This window comes from Colletotrichum gloeosporioides (genome assembly GCF_011800055.1).
Source record: "Colletotrichum gloeosporioides strain Lc1 chromosome Unknown consensus_62, whole genome shotgun sequence".
NCBI lineage: Eukaryota > Fungi > Ascomycota > Sordariomycetes > Glomerellales > Glomerellaceae > Colletotrichum > Colletotrichum gloeosporioides.
In genome coordinates this window covers 133,807-156,073 of record NW_025544707.1, presented here as the reverse complement: position 1 = coordinate 156,073, position 22,267 = coordinate 133,807, and the positions used below count along the sequence as shown (strand labels likewise).

Here is a 22,267-nt window from a genome sequence, read left to right as displayed (position 1 = left end):
GAATCTTGATCTATGAAATGGGGTTTCTGCTGGAGTGGATGCTCCTCCGTGTTCTTTAATACAATATATGCGCCACGCATGAGGCCCAGGCGTTTGCAAAGTTTCAACATTATAGTCTCCGTCGTTTTACGGTATTATTTCCTTTGTGCGTTTGCTTTCCCGCCAATGTTGATGCTTCATTTCTCCCGCTGACTCTTTACCAATGCTTACACCTCCGAGATGTTTAAATTAGGCCTTGCCCCAGAGACCAGCCTTGTCGGTAGTCTTGATGGTGAAGGCGAAAAGACCGCCAGCAACGGTGATCGCACCGCTGAACATAGAGACCGCAAAGAAGTTACCCGTAGCTCCGACGATTGCACCGTTGATAGGAGGTCCGATCAGGGCACCGACACCCGCCACAGCCATACCCATACCCATGTACGTTCCCACCTCGCTAGGATCAGGAGCACACCGGGACAGCGATGCAGCGGCGCCAGACATGATAGTTCCCGAGCCTAGGCCGAAGAAAACGGCGTACACGATGATGCCGGCATTATCAGTGGCAGATGTCAAGCAGAAAACAATGACACCGGTGGCGATAGAGCCAATGGAGAATGTGTTCAGGTTGCCATATTTGTCTGCCAAGATACCCGGAACAATACGGCCGAAAGTCGAGGTAGCATTAATGATGGCGATGAGATAACCGGCGAGTGCGGCGCCCATACCCTTTGAGACGGCGTAGGTAGGGAGGTAGAAGTTGGGGGTGAACATGCCCACGAAGATGATGAAAAGCGCGACGGTGAACATGAGGAAACGGGTCTGCTTCCAGGGGTCGAGTAGGAAGAGCTTGGTCTTTCGGGGCGGCACACGAGGCTTGACGGAGATGACGGCAAAGGTCATGAAGAAGAGGGCAATGAAGCCGACGATGCGCACAGACCAGCCGAAGCTGATGGGCGAGTTGTTGAACAACTTTGACAAGATGATGGGCATGATGACGCCGCCGACAGACGAGCCAGCAACCGCAAGACCAAGCGCAGCGGCTCGCTTCTTATCGAAATACTGGGCGACAGCGGCGAAGGCGGGGATTTGGAGGAAGCCTTGGACTAGTCCCATGAGAATTCCTTGGACCAGCATGAAATGCCAGTACTTGGAACAGAGGGAAAGCATCATAAGAGCGAAGACATAGAGGACGGCGGCGGGGTACATGATCTGGCAGATGGTGTTAGTATCAATTCAGATTGAGGTTTCCGCAGCATGTGAGGGGAGGGAAGTATCCTTACTAAAGCGCCATGACGATCGAACAAGGGCCCAGCGAGCATGCCGGTGAAGAACTGGAGGAAAGACTGCGTGGAACCAATCCAAGAGATGTTGGAAGCGGACTGGCCCTGCAACTGATGCGTCATGTAGTATTCTTGGAAGATACCGAATGAGTTGGAAAGACCAAGAGTGCAGAAAAAGATTGTCGCAGAGCCAGCAGCAACCATCCAGGCGCGAAAACCACCATCAGGAGCTGCGTTTGGGTAATTTGTGGCCTTCTCATTGTCGTGATTGAGAGAGTTGGTGGAGTGAGCACTGTCGTGCTCGCCGTTCGAAGAGTGTGGAGCTGCGTGGCCGTCGAGCTCGCTGGGCGAGCCCGCTGTTGAAGTCTTTTCGGGCGACATTATCGGATTTTGCAAAGCGTAAGATGGAAGAGAGCCGATTTCCTGCTTCGTAACTTTGTAGCCGTTGCCGTGGTGTTTTTGTTGTTATTGATCTCGGAGTTTTATCGTTTGTCATTTGATTCGTGATACCGATGCAATGGCTTTTCACTCAGACTTAGGGGCACGAAGGAAGACTCAATATATAAAACTGCAGACGGCGGCCCCGTCTTGTAAACACCCCGTGGAGGGACTCGGACTCGGCGTCCGGACTCGGGATCGGAGTCGGGAAATTCGTTCAAAAGTCGGCTAAGCCGAAGATGTCGCCCTGCGGCGAAGATGAGTGGTTCACGGTAATTTGCCTGATTGGTGAAGTTCCTTCGGAAATGGGGTCAGTCCAACATATTCCCGTGTCCACCGCTGGCCAATTCGAAATTCTCCCTCAATGTTGCCTCACAACGTCGACATCGGTCGGCTTTCTAGGTCCACTGTCCTCGCGTCTGTCAGATCCATCCATTCGAGAAGTTTTCGTCTCATAAGGGTATCACTAACAAACTCGAAAGACTGCTTCGAATGTTTTTAGTACCAAATTCATCTTCAGATTATTCTGGTTTCTATTTCATCAACAGTTGAAGGACTCATTTACGAACTCGCGGCCACCTAAGTAATTTAAACACAGCACAGGTAACGTGAGTCAACTTTGAGGCAACTGCAGACTTCACGCCAAGGATCGTTATTTTCCCCAGTCTTGCTATTGACTAACAAATCCCGCTGCAGTGCAACGAGACTACTCAGCCATGCAAGGTCCCACGCCTGACGGTCAGGCACGGCGCCGAAGCCGTCGGCCGGCTACATCATGTACCCTCTGCCATAAGCGCAAGATCCGATGCAATCGTGCTAGGCCGTGTTCCAATTGTCTGCGATCCAAGACTGGGGCCAGCAGATGTGCGTACGAGAATGACGCCCCCAACCAGTCTCAGGTACCACCCTCAGTGTCTTCGAGCGACCAGACGCAGCATGCATCAGATCAAGCGGCGCAGCCGCAATTTCAGTATTTGACACCGCCGAGCAGCGGTATATCCACGCAGAAATCGACCGGCTTTCCGTCAATGTCAGGCTCATTAGCCGACAATAGCTGGACACAGCCGCCGAAACCAGCCAGTGCCAGTGGCCGATCCTGTCATGGCACGGAAGCGCTCAGGCTGCAACTCAGAGTGCAGCAGCTGGAGAGTCAACTATCAAACCAATCTCAGTCCATTCCGCGTCGTTCTCCAGTCCTTTTATCGTCCCCAGCTGTATCATCGTCTCCGGCACCTACTACAGTCCGCGCGTCCGCGATGGATGCGGATGTGGAGATCATCAGCTCACAACTTGGAGGCACATTCCACATTCATTCGACCAGAGACACCTTCCTGGGCCAAGATCAACCCCTGATAGCGAATGGCCTTAGTTTCAAGACGCGCTTGCTTGGACAAAGTCACTGGGCAGTCAGCACTGCACATTTGGCAAGACCTCACCAAATCTCACGCGGCTACGTGTCAGTCACCCATAGCATATACTGACCGTTGACGTAGATTCGTGACATCTTCAGCACTCTCGGACAGTATGAAGGTACACCGGATACGAATTGGACTGGTATAGGAAGATGCAAGTCCTTGGCTCGATACATCAAAGCCCGACGAACACCAGCGTGGCCGCCGCCGCCCAACTCGAAACTCCCCAGCAAAGACGTTGCCGACACTCTGCTGGACAATTATCTCCGCACAATTGAGTCCATTTACCGCATTCTTCATCTGCCTACCTTCCGGCGGCAGTATGAAGCGCTCTGGGTCAATGACACAGTCCCCGACCCCGGCTTTCTCGTACAGTTGAAACTGGTCCTTGCCATTGGCGCCGTCACATACGATGACGAATTTTCACTTCGAACGTCGGCGATTCTGTGGGTATATGAGGCCCAAGTCTGGTTGGCCGAGCCTGATTTCAAGGTTCGCTTGAACATCCAATTCTTACAAACCAACCTCCTCCTCCTTTTCGCCCAGGAACGTGTTGGTGTTGCGGGTGACTCGACATGGGTTCTCTCTGGCACCATACTGCGCAAGGCGATGCACATGGGATTGCATCGCGACCCCAACCACCTGCCTGGTCGTTCCGTTTACGAGTCCGAGATGCGGCGGCGTCTCTGGAACACTGTGCTGGAGGTGGACCTCCAAGCTAGTCTAAGCTCCGGCGGAGCGCCGCTCATATCCATGTCCGATTTTGACACCGCGCCCCCTGGTAACTTTGAGGAAGATCAGCTAGAAGCCGATGGGCCAACTCCTAGGCCGCTAAGTGCATTTACGCAGGTTTCGGTTGCGATCGCCCTGCGCCAGACCTTCCCGCAACGTCTCGCAGTAGTGAACTTTCTTAACGGTCTCCGTGTGTCACCAGGAACGTATGAGGATACCCTACGTATCGACACTGAACTGCGAGAAGCGTTCAAGGGAATGAGTCGAATCTTGCGCACAGCCTTCAGCAGCTCCTCTTCACAAGCTCAAAATGCCAAGTCTGAGGTCCAGCTTGTCGACTTCCACATGCAGCGTTACCTCATATCCCTGCACGCGCCATACTTCGGTCCCGCACACGGTACGGCATACACATACTCACAAAAGGCCGTGGTCGAGTCTTCACTCCGTATCTGGCGTGCTGCGTGCCCGCCTCCGGCTCTCGCCTCCAATGGTCTCCAATTAAACGCGAGCGTTGGCGAGACCGAGTCAGACCTACCTCGCTTGGCGTCGTGCAGCTCCGGATTTTATCAGACTGCCACTTTCCACGCCGCGCTCTTGATCGCCCTCGAGTTGCGCTCCCAGCTTCAGGAAGAGGAAGAGTACAGCCTTCTCGGTCCCACGCCTCTGCGGCCGGACCTTATGTCTGTGATGGAAGAGGCGCGCACGTGGTGTTTGCGGGTCATCAAGGCTGGGGAGACAAATGTGAAGGGATACTTGCTTATGAATCTGGTGGCAGCACAGATAAGGAGCATGATGGGATTGATGAAGAAGGATGAGGTTGCTGGTGAGTTGATCAAGGCTGTGAAGGGTGTGGAGGAGAAGTGTCTGCCAATTCTGGAACGTATGGCGGAAGAAGTAGGGATGGATGTCGCTGGCGCGGAGACTATTGATGACTTACTGGGGCAGCTGCCAGAGCCTATGGAGTTGTGGCAAGGGATGGAGGATTGGGTCTTCAATGACGATATGAAGTCTGGAGATTTCATGTTTTAGAGTTGGGCTTGCATGCAGAGATCATGATTGACCACAGTCAAACGGCTTCAACGATTAGAAGTCAGCCTTTGTCATTCAGAAAATCGTCTGCCAAGTTTGGAGTCTGTGTTTGGGCTCATGTACTCTTTTTCTGGTGGCTAATTATGTGCATCTGTAAATGGGAAGGTCATCGTTTCTAGACGGAAATGGTCAAGCCACCAAGACTCGTGTGGACCGACACAGGTTCTGCTCACTGAATCGTGAGAAAACAAGTCTTCTAAGAACAAAAGCCGTGAGAAAATGAAAATCACATTGAGCGAAATCAAGTCATAACTCCAACAGCCCCAAACCTGGAAGATCACCACCAATCCCCTCCCTTAGGGCGTCCCATCATCCGGATTGGGGAACCTGCTCACAAACTTGGGCGTTTCCGGTGACTCCAGCCCATTACCCTGCGGATCGCGATATCCTCCCTCGTGCTTACTCGTGAACAGCACATGCCTGCGCCCCTCCATCATCTCCGCCTCGCGCACCAAGTCCCCGGTGAGCGTGCCCGTCAGCGCGTACGGCGCCGCGAACAAGTTGACCGGCGCGGGGTTCGATGGCGCGAGTTTGCTGGAGCCGGTGTGCTCGACGCCGGCCATGGGAGCGAAGCCTGCGGCGTTGAAGGCAAACATGTCGATGGTGGGCAGCCTGGGAGTACGGGAGTCGATGGTCGAGACGCCGGAGACTGCTGGCTTTTCTGGCGCTTGGTGGTTGTTGGAGATTGTGCTGGGATGATTCTGCGGCATCACACTTGCGCGTCTCCTCCCGAACTGCGCCTTCTTTGAGTCGTGTATCGTGAAACCAGACTTCCTGGCAGCTGCAGCTGTCGAAGCCTTGACCAGCATCGGTTTTTCAAGACTGGGCGGGTTATACTTCACCCTCTTGCTCGGCCTCTGGCCCGCGTCAGGCACCTTGGAGTCCAGCGCCTCATCCGAGGCCTCGTGCAGGACACCACCAAAGATATCTTTGATCCTGCTCACCGCCCCGCGCAGCATGTAATCGACGTCCCGCTTCAGACTATCCGCATTGATGGTGTTGATTGCCTGCTTCGTGTGACTGGTCGCATTCTGAATCGTGCACACGTAGTTCTGCACCGCCTCAAAATCCTTCGCCGGCAACAGCTCAATCTCCCTCCGCGCAAAGGTGAACAGCCTCGCCGAAGACGGACGGTGCGCAGTATGGATGTTGGGAATGAGCGGGAGCAGAAGGGCCCAGTTCTCCGGTTTGATCCGCGTGATCTCCCCAGACCATCCGAACAAGTCCTTAGTCGTCTCGAAACCACGTTCGAACATGGGCCTGAACTCCTCCGCGATACCCGGATACATTCGCGTGGCTTGCGGCTGGTTGATCAGAGTGATGATCTCCTCGTGGAGGCCCGCCAGTGTTTGGGTCCGAGCTTTCAGAGTCCGTATCACCGGCTGTACGGTGAACCTGATCCGGTCCTCGTCGCCGAGGTTGAAGATGTCCAGGTACAAACCCGTGATGGTATGCAGTTCGTACTGAAGCTCTCCGTAATACGTCCGTAAAAGCTCCGCGAGCCTCCGGCCGGCCCCCTGCGCCACGGTGCCGATGTTGTCCCAGAATGTGTCTGCGTTGAGGAGACTCAGCGACGGCGCCGGTAATTTCAGCTTTCGACCTTGCATGCGATTTGTGAACCGGGCCAGCATGTTTTGGTATCCCAGCAGCGCGTCGTCCTTCCATTCCTGGAGTTGTTGATGCCCCATGTTCACGAGATTCCGTCGGTACGTCGCCCCGATCACAGCCTCGATAACAATGATGTTAGCCTGCGCGCCCGTGTTTAATAGCACCCATTGTCTCTCTTTCCAGCTGAGGTAGTCCACCTGCCATTTGGCCTTTGCGCAGGCTAAGTTCAGATGTTCCTGGGTCAGAGACATCAGGAACTCGTACACCAAAGGATTTGTCTTAAGCAGGTCATCAGGCCATTCGTTCCACAGATCCCACTGCTTCGGAAGGAGATCTTCATCCTCGAAGGTTGGCATTGTCCGGTCAGGGGGCGGAAGGATCCTGGTGGGCATGTTTGTGTTGAGGCGCATCGCGGCAGATCCAAAGCGCGGGATCTCGGTGGTCCACCACTCTTCGGTGAAGAAGCGCAGCACCTGGGCTACCGATATGTACGTAGAGTATTGATTCGAGACAAGAACCGGGGTTTTGAGAACCGTATCGCTGGGGTCTTTGCGTGTTTCGCCGTCGTCGGGAGGGTCTTGGTGCAACGCCCGCGGCCAGCGATACAAGGTGAGGCCGCAGGACGTAGAGTACAGATGCTTGGGGCGAACATGTGAACTCCGGCCAATCAGAGGCCATGCGGTACCTCCATAGAGCTTCGCGGTTGTTAACAAAACTGTGGAAGGAATCGCAAGGGAGGCGTCTTACGTGATTTTCCAATGAGAAGCCCACTTCGCATCTCTGCTCTTGCTCGAAGAACGGCTCCGGGGTTCTTTGATGGGCAAAAAGAAGTTTTCCTATGGAGGCGATTGAATTCTCCACGGCAGAATGGCCAGATATAGTCGGCAGGGTGGAAGGCCCGGGCGAGTGCATCCAGTTCCTGTGGGCGTAGGTGACAGCGTGCTGTAACGTGTTAAGTAGCTGCAACATAATGAGGCTTCCTGCGAGACTTACTGCCACCTCATGAACCAAGGTAGTCGCAACACGAAAGGACAACACAAGTCTTTCATCCGTAGTGTACCCCTGCACAAGCAGCGGATAAATGTCGTCGGCGCCGAGACACGTGCGAATCGTCCCATCGTCTTCGGCAAACGTGATGCCGTTCAGGGGTTGCCCTTCTGCTTCATTCTCAGTGTGGAATGTGCTTGTGACGTTCAACACCAGCCAGTCGTTGAGGACATTCGCGGTGGTTTCGATAGGATCCAGGAGCTGGTAGTACTCTGGCGGGATGAAGGGCTTGCCGCCGGGGGGCAGGGGATCAGGGTTCCTGGAGAAAGTAAACATCGGCCACCGGTCTCTCTGGTCTTGCGGCCGACCGTCGCGCGATTGTGGAACAGGCATTCTATTCCAGACATCGCAAAGCGCTTTCCAAAACGGATCGTGTCCTTCGAGGTAGAAAAGCATCCGAGACGCCAGAATCAAGGCGGGCTGAAGACACTCCCACACATAATCATCGCTCTGTTCGCATGTGTTCGTTAGCAAGGACCTGTCAAGCTAGAAGAAGCAATTGACCTACGCCAGGATCTAGCTCGCCCTTATGATTTCCAACTTGATAAACTAATCTGGGCGTGTTCTCGCTATCGCCGCGCCAAAGAGGCGATTCCCATCTACCTCTACAAAAAAGTCTATGAAGGGATCAGTTGCACACATCTTCCAAACATGGGCTATGACTTCGCACCTATGCACGGGATTCTTCAACGTGATCCGGGAGTCGTTGCCAAACGATAAAACCCCGTGGTCCAATAACTATGATCTTGTTAGTGCTGCTATCGCCATTCGACAAATACGGTCTTACTTCATTGGTAGTAGCTCCCAAAAAGAGTATCCTCTGCCAGTCTTCGTCCTCTTGCATGCTCGTCATGGCACTGAGGACGAAGGCACTCTCTTCCGAAAGCCTGCCCTTGCCGCTGGGATCCAAACTTGCGTATCTTGCCAAAAGCGCTTCGACACTGTCATCGCCCCAGCGCTTGGCGAGCTCCTCAGCCTCTCTGGCAACGTCCTCGCCACTGACCTTGTTGGCGGCGCCGTTGATAGCAAACTGTCGAAATGTGCTTCTCGTCGGCGTCATCCTAGACCTGCCGTCCTGGCGCATGGGGAAGATGCCAAATCGCAGCGCCATAGCCGTGGGCTTCCGGATTTGGTCCTCGGGGCGCTGCGCGGGACGCAGGTAACGCAGCAAGTCCTTCGGACGAATAAGGCGCTTGTGGGGGTCCTCCTCGTCGATCTCGAGCTTGGGATCTACCCACAACGGGTCGTTCCATTCCGGGATGAACTCGATGTAATTCCAGCGACCTGCGAGGGCCCCCTTGGGCGGAGGTTTGGGCATGTTCACGCCGGCGATGACGGCGTGCGGACGGCCATTCTTCTGGCGGGCGATGTACAGTGCGCTCTCGTCTTTGCCTCGCTTCGCGTTGCCGATGTTCGCCTCTACGACCTCGGGGTCGGGGTGCTCGCGGGTGTTCCGTATGTACCAGTCTTCGTCGTAGACATTGACTGTCTTCGGGCTTGGTGCGGCGCTGTTGTAAGAATCTGAGTCGTAGAATTTGACCGTTCTGAGACTTGACGCCGTGCTGGCGGGGGAATATTGCTCGGTGTCCTGACATTGCATTTTGCGTCGGTTGGATAACAGGCGGAATTGAGATGAAAGTTCATGAACATCAGGTGCTTGAAGATTATGGTAGTCTGATTTCCAACGTTGAAGTTTCTTTCTGGGTCTTGCCCGTAGATATTCGGCTGTTGTTGATGGACATGGTGACATCGATGAAGGGCACAAGGGAGTTCGAGTGTTCCTTTGAAATTTAGAATGGTGTCTATTGTATTGTTTCCAGCGATTCTAAATTTGATGAAAGAAAGCACTCTGACATTATAGACGACTCATAAAGAATTTGAATTGTGTCCATCAGCAGTGAGATCAAGACATCGCTGGTGGTCGTCGGTTGTCGAGAGGGCATCTTGAATTGGTGACAGGATTCGAAGAGTTCAATAACCAATACAAGCTATCACTACCTAGTAGTGATGAGTATGTTTGAAAGATGCAAAGCTCGCCGTCACGGCTACGCAGTAATAGACGTGAAAACAGACGTCGGTCAGAAGTTGTGGGGGACATAAGACGCTGGCGAGAGCACTGGCTCTTTGCCTGTCAGTAAATCCACATGCAAGGGATTGCTGGAGTTCATGCACTCTGCTATGTCATACAGGAAACCAAGAAACAGAAGTGGACAGGGTCCCACAAACAATCGTGAGTCGCCGGTTCCGTCGATCCCTTGAATGACGTTGAAAGAGATGGAAAATATCATGGAAATCAAGCACTCCACCTCGGCAGATGCGTGGCTCCGCAACGAGTCAGGTATCGGGATGGCCGCAACTATTAAGACGCAGGAACTGCTGCCTTGAAAACGGCTTCTCAGGGCCTGTTGTCGGTCATGAAATGGTTTGCGCAAGAGCGAATCAGTAGATAGCAGCAACAGACGACGATGTTATTGGAATCCGCGACGGGTGAGGCTGATATGCTGGCGGGAGATGGCCAGTCCTGTCTCGTATTCGAGGATTGAGATCGCCATATTTGGTGGTGGACCCATAACGCTCGCTTGCTACCGAGAGATTAGCCCAAGACAAACCAATATATCTCCGATCGCATGTTCCACACAGCAAACACCCACAATATCGCATGACAGGTGTCGTGAGGGAGACCAAGGCCATGGCGCGACGGGTATATATGGACGACAGCGACGGACAACAGGAACGGGCGACAGGGGCAGGGACGACACAACACCCGCTCTTACCCAATTCACTCTTTAATTAAAGCGGGCCTCGGTACTCGAGGATGGTTCCTTCGGTTTTGGTGCTGCTTCCGGCTGCGGTAGCACTTGTTGCCGCAGACTGCGCGGCTGACAATTGCATTCGAGCTCTCGTCGCGACCCAGACCCCTGGACGCCTTGATTCAGCCCAATCATTTTGCAAGACTTTCATTGCCCAGTCGGTGGCCAGTACCGATATCCCTTCTTTTGCTTCACACTGCTCTGGTGACTCGCCTGACGCCTTCTCGACTCGACTTTCGAGTGCCTGCTCTTGCATCGGAACCAGGGTGGCCACGGTCGTTCCAACTTCCACTGCAGGCCCGCCAATTAGTTCTACCACCCTCAACCAGACGACCTCGGCGTCTTTCACAACGCTCACAAAGCCGTTAACCACACCCCCGGCGGATACGCCGACTCCAACAGAGCCATGCGAAGTGGTGAGCAGGAGCTGGGCATCAGCATTCCGAGGTAGGCAGCCCGTGTGCATCTCGCCCTGAGTTTTTCTCGCCGGGCGTTGGTCAGCCGTCATCGTCTATTATCGTCTTCGTCCATAGTCGTCTTCGTCCATAATCGTCTTCGTCTATGCCGTCGTGGTCTATATTGTCGTCGTCTATGGTTATGGTCTATGGCTATAGTCTATTATCGTCGTCTATTATCGTTACCCTCGTCGCCGCCTCAGTCGCGGTCTCTACTACCATCGTCCTTGTAGAAGTATAGAGTACGATAGACGGCAACGGGGGACGACGACGACGACGACATAGACGACGACGACGACGACATAGACGACGACGATAGACGACGACGGTGGACGCCGACGGCTAGCCAATTGACACTGCCTAGCTAGCAAAACTCATTGCCATATTGAATTCGAGGCTGACAAAAACTCTTTATAGGCGCATCTCCGACTGTACCCGCCAAAGTCGCGCACGACTGCCTCAAGTCGGTGCCTCTGCACAAGGATGCTGCCATCGAGCTAGTTGACTCCATCCGCCCATATCTCGAGTGGCAGTCGGACCTGGCGTTCCTCAAAAGCCCTCCTGCGGACTATGAGCCTGGCTCTTTCGATATCGTCAGTCACCTGGAGAAAGTTCGCGCGAAACTCGAGGCCGACGAATACGACGGCGAGCTAGCGTTCCAGGAAGACCTCTTCGTTTTGACAGCGAAAGCTCGCGACGGGCATTTCCAGTTCATGCCTGATGCTTTAACTGGCGTCTTCGAGTATGTGCGTCCGTTCGGGCTGGTGTCTTACAGTAAGGACCCGACATCGCTTCCAGTCATCAAAAAATGGGAAGAAGTTGGCGCGAAGCGAGACGAGGCTAGGATTCTGACACGGCTGAACGGAGTCAATTCGTCGGAATACGTTCAGAACATCGTGAAAACGGTTGCCGGAAACCAGGACCTCGATGCCGCATACAACGCCATGTTCTTTTCCAGAGCCAAGATCAACGCCGGCAGCACATCAGGCTTGTTCAGGATTGGCGGTTGGCACAAGTACCTGTACCCTGGCGAGAACACGACGGCAGAGTTCGCAACAGGCGAGACGGAGTCCGCCGCCAACATTGCTGTTGTCAAAGCCAGCTTTGCAGGCGTGACGGATGGAGAGTCGTTTTACCAAAAGTTCTGCGCTGGCAACTCATCTTCGCTTGGTACAGCAGCATCGCAAGCCTCAACGACGGAGAATGACCAGCTCGAAGAAGCCCTATCTCCAGTGGTTAGCACCAATGATGGAAAGGTTTCAGGCTTCTACATGGACGCCGGTGACCTTGAAGATGTGGCAGTGCTGTCCATTCCCGGCTTCGACCCCAGCAGTCCAAGGACATTCCAGAAAGCCGTTGAAGAGTTTCTCCAGGCATGCCGGTCTGATGGCAAGTCCCGTATCATTATCGACTTGCAGATGAACCCGGGTGGATATGTTTTGTCAGGAATTGATCTGTTTCGCCAATTCTTTCCGAAGACTGAGCAAGGAGGTTTCAGCCGGTGGAGAGAAAACGAGCAGTTCATGGCGATGGCCAATATTGTGTCTGAAGCCACCGGAAAGATCGACCCCGCAACGTCGCCGAGTGAGGAAGCTGTGAGCTGGGCTCAAAGCTGGTGGAACTACCGCTTCGACCTCGACGTGTCTGGGAAGCATTTCACTTCCTTCGACGCCAAATTCGCCCCCAACATGTGGGCTGGCGACCCGTACACAGCCGTCGTCCGTTCGGATCTGAGTAATAACCTGACAACGGGGAACGAAACATTCGGCATCGGCATCGAGGTAACGGGGTACGGAAACCGTCGGAACTTTACCCAGCCCTTCAAAGCCGAGAATATTATTCTGCTGACGGATGGGTACTGCGCCTCGACTTGCTCCCTATTCGCATCAGAGATGAAAAGAGTGGGCGTCAAGAGCGTCGTAGTTGGTGGCAGACCTGAGAAGAAGCCAATGCAAGCCGTAGGCGGTGTGAAAGGCGCCCAGGTTTTGCGGTATAGCGACATCTTCAACCTGACCCAGGAAGCTCTCACGTCTGACTTGGTAGAGGTTTCTCCCGAGCAAAGGGTGTTGTTGTCACGGTTGACGGACCTACCAATGCGACGCAGCACAGAAGCTCGTCTGAACGTGCGGGACCAAATCTTGGCCGACAACATGGAGGATGGTGTTCCAGCCCAGTTTGTCAACGAGCCTGCCGACTGTCGTCTCTTCTGGACTTTGGACATGATGGCCGATGTGTCGGAAGTTTGGAAAGCTGCGGCCAATGCCGCCTGGAGTGGTGCTGGCTGTGCGGCTGGACCAGGGTTTGATAAGAGTAGTGCCATCACATCGAAGCCGACGATGATGAAGGCGACTGCTGCAACGCCATTGCGTGAATCCACCGTGTTTTCGGATGCGGACATTGAGCCGGGACATCATGTATCGGAGATGACTCTCGATAAGCATAACCAGAGGGTCCATATCATGTGAGATGCTGATCCCGCGGGCCATCCCTCGAGATTGATAGCTTCCTCGGACGCCCTCCAACCACAATGCTATGGCTTATTATCTATGAATAGACCCCCTATTTTTTTTTTGCTGTGCTGGAGCGAATACTCCTGTGTGCTGGCTGTCGTTGTTGCTGCCGTAGTCGCTATTGTCGTTATTATTATCGTTGCTGTTATCATCGTTCCTCGTCGTTATCTCTCGTAATTGTCTCTCGCCGCCGTCCCTCGCCGTAGCCCCTTGCCGTCGTCACTAGTCTTCGCCACTGATCGTCGTCACTCGTCGTCGTTCTCATCAAAGTCACTAAGTCCATAGGAAATGTAGCCATCCAGACACAGGAGAATAAGGCGGTCTCCATATGTATCAATCTCAGCAGCAACACCATCAATACCCCATTGTAGTTGTCACCGCGTGTCGTGATGATGTATGGGAGCTGCATGTGCATCTGCCATCCAGTTGACAACAGAGACCAGACAGGACAGGTTCATCGCCGTTGACCGACGTTCAAGGATGTCCCCTGGCGGTGGCCTCCAACTCTTTCCAAAGCCACCCGGCGCATTCTCGCAGACACCTCGGACCCAAAAGTGTAAATCTTATTCCACCGGTTCGTGACGACGGGAGTGAGGTAGGTTTGTTGAGGCAGCAGGCAGGGGGGTGTCGAGCAACTGCGGCTGCAAAGTATCAGTACGAGGAGCTGACGTCTGCAGGTATTCGGAAGTCACGTCTGGGTAGTGACGGAATGCGTGGGAAGGTTGCGCGTACGGATAGGCCCGCGGCGGGTTGACGTCAAGCCATTTGGGAAGGGTGTGATGGATTCGATTTTCGGGATGGTGTCATGTTGGCGGGTTGGAGACCGTGGTGTCTGAATTGCCAGGCCTTAGGAGGCTGGGCATCGGTCCCATTGGAAGGCGGTTTGGTATGCTTCGGTCGCGTCTTTGGGAGGCTTCGGTCGCGGGACAGTGGCTTGGGGACGTGTCGATTGGATCACGGATTGTGGACGGTGCGGGAGCTTCGAATAGGGGTTATTCGTCGGATGCTTGGCAATTGTTCTGTACGGCAGAACATGATCTTTTCAAGGATACGAGGAGGCATTATAGTCCAGTAGCGCGAAGCTATCAGTCCAATCTGAATGGCCTCAAACCAAACGGCAGCAAGAGCAAGAGCATCACGTCACAGAGCTCAGGAACGGAAAGGAGCCAATCGGAGGTTGGCCGCTGCTGAGTAATACCCGAGCTAACGCCGACGCCAATGGAGGGGCAGGAAATCAGCATTTGTCTCTTCTGTCGGCCACCTGAGGCAGAAAAGAGATGACAGGGGGAGGCAATTGAAGAAAAAAAAATGCAGATCGGAGGGAAGCAAGCATTTTTGACATGTGCTTTGAGGCCTGTCGCCCAGCCCAGGAATCTTCAGGCTTCGAAAATGTGAAGAGCCTACGGGCTGCGTTCGAATCATCACGAACCCAGTTTACCCCTCCATCCTCATGCCAGACATCAAGGCGGTCAGAAAGACGGGAGGGCGTGCGGCCCTTGCTTGCGACCTCGTTGCCCGGCTAGGAAATGACGGACCTCGAGAATCAGAGGGCGAAGAAAAATTCTACGGGGCCCCACGATTTTGTGGAGTAGCCCGCCAGCCTGTGTTTTGGCGTTATCGTGGAGCAGCCAAGCGAACGCACGGCAGAAAAAAAAAAAAAAAANAAAAAAAAAAAAAAAAAGATGAGAGGCGCTTATCGATACGTTCAGGCCATCTGTTGACGATAGATGGCGGGGTTCGATAAGCGGCCGGGCGGGCTGAACGGTAATATCGACGACATGCCGTTGAGAGTGCGTATGGAGAGAGATTCTGGGGAACGAGGCATGGCGGCTGGCTGGCTGCACGGGGCTATGCTCCTGCTTGATGCGGTCAAGAAGCCGCCCTGCAGATGAGGGTTACATGCAGCGTACAGGTTACAGATTGCAGCTTTTGTGCGGTTGCTGTGAATAGAAAGGCGGTGACAGCGTGGTGCTTGTTGGCAGGACTGGTGATGGCCGCTTCTGATGCCTGAATGCCATACAGCCCATAGAAGCCGCTGATAACACCAGAGATTGACTACAAACCACTGAAATTCTGCAACATTGTCGATCAGGTCGGCCTCGGGAGGCCTGGCTGCCATCTCGCGGCGTTGCCTCGTAGCCTGGGCCAGTCTTGTCGCATCTGCGTCAGCCTTCCCACCAATCCGCATTCCCGCTGGCCCATGCTAGGGTGGACTTGCGGCGGCGGAACAAAGGCCCAGATGGAACTCGGACGGGTGCTGAGTTTGAATGAATCAAGTCGAATCGGGCAGGCCGTGGCAAAAAGGGACGATCCGAGTGGTCCGGAACGCCAGAGAAGCCCAGAACCGGCCGAGCGAACAACGGGGCGACAAACATTGGACAATGCTGCAGCAAAAAGAAGGCAGGCAATCAGAAGGCAAGGGAAAAATAAAAGTTGGGACGATGGGAAACAAGCCGATGTCGCCTCTTTTTTTCACATGGGCGTATGTACGGAACCTTCGAAGAGACAGGAAACTCTCAGACGCAGGACGTGTAACAGGCTGCCAAAAAAGACTTTTGGACAGTAGGCATTCAGGGACGTTGCCCCCATGGGAAAGTCAATCTCCTGGAGGATCTCCTAGCGCCGCCCCCAAGAGCGGGAGTGGGTGTGAAGAATCAACGAGTTCGGATATTGAAATGCCTGGCTTCTTTGACTGCACACACATAGGCCGGGGTGGCGAAGCCGAGGCGCAAGGGGCCCGGTGAGATCTGTCCCGTCCGCCTGCGTTGCGCTTCCTACTCCTGACTTGCTTCGTTCTTGGACGTTCGCTCGCATGGCGAGGATAGGGACAAATCATGTAGGTGAACCCGTCGGCGACGACTCAGACGGCCTGGAAACTGCAGGGGAGTGTGCGGTTGCACATGGACGATGGCCGTCTCACCCCCCTTTTTCGAACCTCCGTGTCGCCGCCGCGGTCGTGCTTCCCCCGTAATCCGCTAGACGCACGGAATATAGGGCTTATCGTGAGCCAGCCGGCATTCCAATGTCAGCCTGCTGATGCTCTGAGCTTGTATGGGGTGGTGAGATGGCTTGGACGGGGATAAGTATGGGGATGCGACGGGATGTTGACGACATGTCGGGTCGACCGCCACTCGTGGAGCTGTCTTTAGCGATAGCCACCGCATTCTTTGGTTTTGAGATGGCAAGGGGCAAGGCAGCAGATACACGTGTACGATTGAGGCAGGCATACAATTGAGATGGCAAAACACCGACACCGTCCGAGAGTCTTCTAGGGGAAGACGGTTCTAGCAGTGACGGAATATATGGGAATATCTCGGAGGTCTGCTCCGTTGGGCCAGCGTCGGAAGATAGGTCAGGGGCCAGGCAAGACGGTGTTTCTGCGCCGACGGGAGCAGAAAGAATAGCATGGCAATCTGGAACCAACCATTGTCATTATCGGATGGTGGATGGTCGCTGTGTGAGACTAACAAAAAGAATACACGGGGGTCCCTGATGAAGGACACCTCAACAAGAAAAAAAAAAGTCAGGAACACCGACACTGGAAAAAGACACCAGCAGTCACTCTGGCACTGATTGAGATGTCAAATGGCAAACTGCGAATGGCAAAGTTACCGCCCGCGGGCCCTGAATGCCCAACTGTCCAATGCCACCCAAGGCAAAATAAAAAACTTGTCGACCTGAGAATGAAAATTGCAGTGGTGCAGCCAACGGATGAGAGGGCATTTCTCTCACCGCCTTCCACCCTCCGTCCCGTTGAGGACTAGCGCGGGGTCTGATAGCCCCGCCGATAAGCATTACTCGCCAGGGGGGATGTCTCTCTGACTGGAGGGGTACAGCCTAGCACACGCCGCAGCGCTGCACTCACAAGCACCAAGCAAGATACTGGCCAGGACAGGAGGAAAGGACAGGACAGCGTGGACAGTGCAGCGACACCCAGTCAGGTTGCTGCACCGCTGGTTTCCGCAGTTTCTGATTTTTCTGAGGTGTGGGGCGACCCTTGCCGCTAGCGTCGTCGTCGCCGGGCCAGGACTTTCAGAAAGAGTGCACCAGCAGCCGGAAGGACCAAGGCAGTGCCTCAGGTCGCCCGGGAAAAATAAAATAAAAAAAACTTTTTTGGTGGGAAGGCGGCGAGTGAATGTGGCAGGCGGGCAGGCAGCCAGACCAGCCCAGCCCAAGCCAACTAAGGCGACGCTGGGCCTGCCACACCTGCGAGGGGACACCCATGGGTCCGCCTGAGTGGCCTCGAGTGGCCCTCGTTCAGTGGGAATGGAGGGGGAGGAGGGGGCAAGAGCGATAACACAAGCCAGAAAAGCGATTGCAGATAAAAAAAACTCGTCCCCCCGCCATCTTCTCCCCCCTCCCGAATATTTTTTTCCTCCTCTTCCTCTCTCGAACCTCTCTCTACCTCCGTTCCCTTTTCTTCCTCTCCTGGATTGTTCGTCTTCCTCCAGACGTATCTCCACTCAGTCCTTTGACTTTCTTTTCCACAAAACATCGTCACTGTCTGCGACGGTTGTCAAGAGCTTTGCTGCCCTGATCAACCCCCGCCTTCGCAAGAAGAAACAACAGCGACCGAAGCGCCACCTAGAGCAGAAGTTTTCGACGATCCTCCAGTCGTCGTCTCTTCTCGCGGGCCTTCCCAATACCCAGAACTCGCCTTTCGGTTTTACGATAGAGCATAGACTTCGCATCTAGACGCTTTAGACGTTCGGATCTGCGATTCTTTCACACCAAATTTCGACGTCACCCCGATCGAGATTAATACCCCCCCCAACAACCGCCATAATGTCTTCCGAGAACGCTCAGTCCGTCAAGGTTCTTGACGAGCTCTTCCAGAAGCTCACCGTCTCCAAGGAGGCTGCCGATGTCAAGGAGTCTGCCAGCGCCCTGGCTTCCTTCATGAACGGCCGCATCGAGGACCAGGATGTTCCCACCAAGTGAGTTTTTCTCCCTTTAACTCCCGCTTCCGTCCCCTACACACCACGGCAATGAAGCGACGCTACGAGAAGAGTCGGAAAGGAGTATGGCAGATGCGACCCAAGCCACCGTGTCCGCGGCCTTGGGTCCCTTCTCCAACTTTTCAGATTTTTTTTCCTGCGTGCTTATTTTTTTCGCCTCGTCTCGGGCGGCCTTTGCACCGACCCGCCAGCATCTGCAAGTTGGCTGTCTCCCTGGCCACTCAGCGGCGAGCTATTTTCGGTGCACACACAAAATTTTTCTGGAGCATCAGAACTGACATGGATTACCCCGCAGGAGCATCGAGGCCATCCGCAAGCTGTTCAACAACAAGAAGGATGCCGCTGCCCGTGAGAAGGCTGCCCTTGCCATCGCCGCCATCGCCCAGCACTCCGAGGTCTCCGCCCACGTCGAGCCCTTCCTTGTCGCCCTCCTCCCCAACGTCCTCGCCGCCGTTGGTGACAAGATCACCGGTGTCAAGAATGCCGCTCAGGCTGCTGCCCTGGCCATCGCCGAGGCCGTCAACCCCAACGCCGTCAAGGGTGTCTTCGACCCCGTCTGCAACTCCCTCCTGACCGCCCAGAAGTGGCAGGAGAAGATGGCTGCCCTCGACGTCCTCGAGACCGTCGTCCGCACCGCCCCCGCCCAGGTCGCTTTCCGCGTCCCCGACCTCATCCCCGTCGTCTCCGAGTCCATGTGGGACACCAAGAAGGAGGTCAAGGAGCGTGCCTACAAGACCATGGAGCTCATCTGCCAGCTCATCGTCAACAAGGATATCGAGCGCTTCATCCCCGAGCTTATCAAGTGTATCGCCAAGCCCGAGAACGTCCCCGAGACCGTGCACTTGCTCGGTGCCACCACCTTCGTTACTGAGGTCCAGGAGCCTACTCTTGCCCTCATGGTTCCCCTCCTTGACCGTGGTCTTGCCGAGCGTGAGACTGCCATCAAGCGTAAGTCCGCCGTCATTGTCGACAACATGTGCAAGCTCGTCGACGACCCCAACATCGTTGCTCCTTTCTTGCCCAAGATGATGCCCGGTCTTGAGAAGAACCACGACAACTTGGCCGACCCCGAGGCTCGTGAGAAGACTCGCCAGGCCCTCGACACCCTCATCCGTGTCGGTAACGTCGTTGACGGCAAGATCCCCGAGGTCAAGCGCGACTCCGACGTCAAGGTCGTCCTCCCCAAGCTCAAGGAGGTCATCCCCGCCAAGCACAAGGCCAAGGCTGAGAAGCTCGAGATCGTCCTTGAGTACGCTGCCGCCATTGCCGGCCAGCTCATCGACGAGAAGGAGCAGGAGTCCCAGGTCTGGGCTGAGGCCCTCAAGCCTTACATCGCCGTCGTTGTTGGCGACGAGGATGCTCAGAAGGTCACTGATGAGCTCCGCAAGAAGGCTTCCCCCGGCGCTGCCGAGGAGGCTGAGGGTGACGCCGACGACGAGGAGGGTGAGGACCTTTGCAACTGCACCTTCTCTCTCGCCTACGGTGCCAAGATTCTGCTCAACCAGACCCACCTCCGTCTCAAGCGTGGCCAGCGCTACGGTCTTTGCGGTCCCAACGGTTCCGGCAAGTCTACTCTCATGCGTGCCATCAACAACGAGCAGGTCGAGGGTTTCCCCAAGCAGTCCGAGGTCAAGACCGTCTTCGTTGAGCACGACCTTGACTCTGCTGACACTGAGATGACCACCATCGACTGGACCATGATGAAGCTCAAGACTGCCGGCGTCGAGACCGCCCAGGCCGAGGTCGAGGCCAAGCTGAACGAGTTCGGCTTCACCGACACCATGGTTAAGGGTGAGATCTCTGCCCTGTCCGGTGGTTGGAAGATGAAGCTCGCCCTGTGCCGTGCCGTCTTCGAGGCCCCCGATATCCTGCTCCTCGACGAGCCTACCAACCATTTGGACGTGAAGAACGTCAAGTGGCTCGAGGAGTACCTCTGCACCTCCCCCTGCACTTCCATCATCGTCTCCCACGACTCTGGCTTCCTCGACAACGTCTGCCAGCACATCATCCACTACGAGCGCTTCAAGCTTAAGCGCTACCGTGGTAATCTGTCCGAGTTCGTCAAGAAGAACCCCCAGGCCAAGTCCTACTACGAGCTCGGTGCCTCCGAGATGGAGTTCCGCTTCCCCGAGCCCGGTTTCCTTGAGGGTGTCAAGACCAAGGCCAAGGCCATTCTCCGTGCCAGCAAGATGTCCTTCCAGTACCCCGGCACCAGCAAGCCCCAGATCTCCGACATCACCTTCCAGTGCTCTCTCGGTTCCCGTATTGCCGTCATTGGCCCCAACGGTGCCGGCAAGTCCACCCTCATCAACGTCCTCACTGGTGAGCTTATCCCTACCGAGGGTGAGATCTACCAGCACGAGAACATCCGTATCGCCTACATCAAGCAGCATGCTTTCGCTCACATCGATAACCACCTCGACTCCACTCCCTCCGAGTACATCCAGTGGCGTTTCCAGACTGGTGAGGATCGTGAGACCATGGATCGTGCCAACAAGGTCATCACCGAGGCCGATGAGGAGGCCATGAACAAGATCTTCAAGATCGAGGGTACCCAGCGTCGCATTATCGGCATCAACTCTCGCAGAAAGTTCAAGAACTCCTACGAGTACGAGTGCTCTTTCGCCATTGGTGACAACGTCGGCCAGAAGAACGAGCGCTGGACCCCCATGATGTCCGCTGACAACGCCTGGTTGCCCCGTTCCGAGCTTCTGGCTTCCCACCAGAAGATGGTTGCCGATGTCGATATGAAGGAGGCCCTCGCCTCCGGTCAGTTCCGTCCTCTGGTCCGTAAGGAGATTGAGTCTCACTGCGCCAACTTCGGTCTCGATGCTGAGCTGGTTTCCCACTCTCGCATGCGTGGTCTGTCTGGTGGCCAGCGTGTCAAGGTCGTCCTTGCCGCTTGCTCTTGGCAGCGTCCCCACTTGATCGTTCTTGACGAGCCTACCAACTACTTGGACCGTGACTCTCTCGGTGCCCTGTCCAAGGCTCTCAAGGCCTTCGAGGGTGGTGTCATCATCATCACTCACTCTGCCGAGTTCACCAAGGACTTGACTGAGGAGGTCTGGGCTGTCATGGACGGCAAGATGACTCCTTCCGGCCATAACTGGGTCCAGGGCCAGGGTGGTGGTCCCCGTCTCAAGGCTGACGACGGTGAAGAGGAGGAGAAGTTCGACGCCATGGGCAACAAGATCGTCAACACCAAGAAGAAGGTTAAGTTGACTTCTTCCGAGGCCCGTAAGAAGAAGAAGGGTATGTTCATTCCAGCTATCACTTGATTCGAACCGCATGCTAATTTTCTCTGCAGAGCGTATGGCCCGCCGCAAGCGTGGTGAGGAGGTCTTCTCCGACGAGGACGACATCTAAACCAACTCGTCACGGTCGCTTTCCTTTCCATTTGTCACGAGCCTTCCAAAAGTCTTTTCGGTAACGCGGGTTGCATGGTTACGGGCCTGTTTATGATTTCTTTGACGAGCACCCATGAGATTCCCCTTTGACATGAATCGCCGGATGAAGGAATGACCATCTCGTTCCAGGATTGGAGGATCCTGCAGGCGAGGAGAGAGGTTCCTGGCGACAGGGAATGTGGGGTAGAATAAGAGGTAGAAAGAGTAAATAGACGGCAATACATGCCATAGACATTTCACAATAGTTCCGTTGATGTGATGAGCTGGTGATGATTCCTTGCTACTGATGCCGCAGGTTTGGTGTGTTGCAGGGACAATCCCTGCCATCCCTTGACAAGGAAGTCTTCAATAGCCATTATCCCTCGGTATGCCTTTTAACATGATTCCTTTGTCTGCAACGTCAATGATGGCAGCTTCCTGCTTGTGTTCGAGTTTCCCGAGCTGCATTTGGCCGAGTCACCCTCGTTTTACATTGTCTTCTGTTTGCTTGTGGTCACAATCATCCGCACCTTGGTCTTTGTTTCTACAAGGCAAACGCTTCG

At 54.7% G+C, this 22,267-nt stretch overlaps 5 protein-coding genes across 5 annotated transcripts; 3 read left to right on the top strand and 2 right to left on the bottom strand.

Annotated features, from left to right (window-relative positions):
• Positions 1–228: 228 nt before the first annotated feature.
• Positions 229–1,640, bottom strand: GCG54_00014320 (Aspyridones efflux protein apdF; the record flags this gene model as incomplete). The annotated part of the gene is made up of 2 exons (XM_045414158.1): positions 229–1,188; positions 1,260–1,640. The coding sequence occupies 2 exons, from the start codon at positions 1,638–1,640 to the stop codon at positions 229–231; spliced, it is 1,341 nt and encodes a 446-aa protein (XP_045261772.1).
• A 1,313-nt stretch (positions 1,641–2,953) lies between these two features.
• GCG54_00014319 (Equisetin cluster transcription factor eqxF) lies at positions 2,954–4,870 on the top strand (the record flags this gene model as incomplete). Its single annotated transcript, XM_045414157.1, has 2 exons — positions 2,954–3,103; positions 3,191–4,870. 2 exons carry the CDS (start codon positions 2,954–2,956, stop codon positions 4,868–4,870), a joined length of 1,830 nt encoding a protein of 609 aa, XP_045261771.1.
• Positions 4,871–5,226: 356 nt separating this feature from the next.
• Positions 5,227–9,185, bottom strand: GCG54_00014318 (uncharacterized protein; the record flags this gene model as incomplete). The annotated part of the gene is made up of 6 exons (XM_045414156.1): positions 5,227–7,233; positions 7,286–7,480; positions 7,532–8,035; positions 8,094–8,190; positions 8,256–8,323; positions 8,373–9,185. 6 exons carry the CDS (start codon positions 9,183–9,185, stop codon positions 5,227–5,229), a joined length of 3,684 nt encoding a protein of 1,227 aa, XP_045261770.1.
• Positions 9,186–10,400: 1,215 nt separating this feature from the next.
• GCG54_00014317 (Peptidase S41 family protein ustP) lies at positions 10,401–13,315 on the top strand (the record flags this gene model as incomplete). Its single annotated transcript, XM_045414155.1, has 2 exons — positions 10,401–10,842; positions 11,268–13,315. 2 exons carry the CDS (start codon positions 10,401–10,403, stop codon positions 13,313–13,315), a joined length of 2,490 nt encoding a protein of 829 aa, XP_045261769.1.
• A 4,830-nt stretch (positions 13,316–18,145) lies between these two features.
• Positions 18,146–21,684, top strand: GCG54_00014316 (Elongation factor 3; the record flags this gene model as incomplete). The annotated part of the gene is made up of 3 exons (XM_045414154.1): positions 18,146–18,297; positions 18,614–21,570; positions 21,626–21,684. The coding sequence occupies 3 exons, from the start codon at positions 18,146–18,148 to the stop codon at positions 21,682–21,684; spliced, it is 3,168 nt and encodes a 1,055-aa protein (XP_045261768.1).
• Between the last annotated feature and the right edge of the window lie 583 nt (positions 21,685–22,267).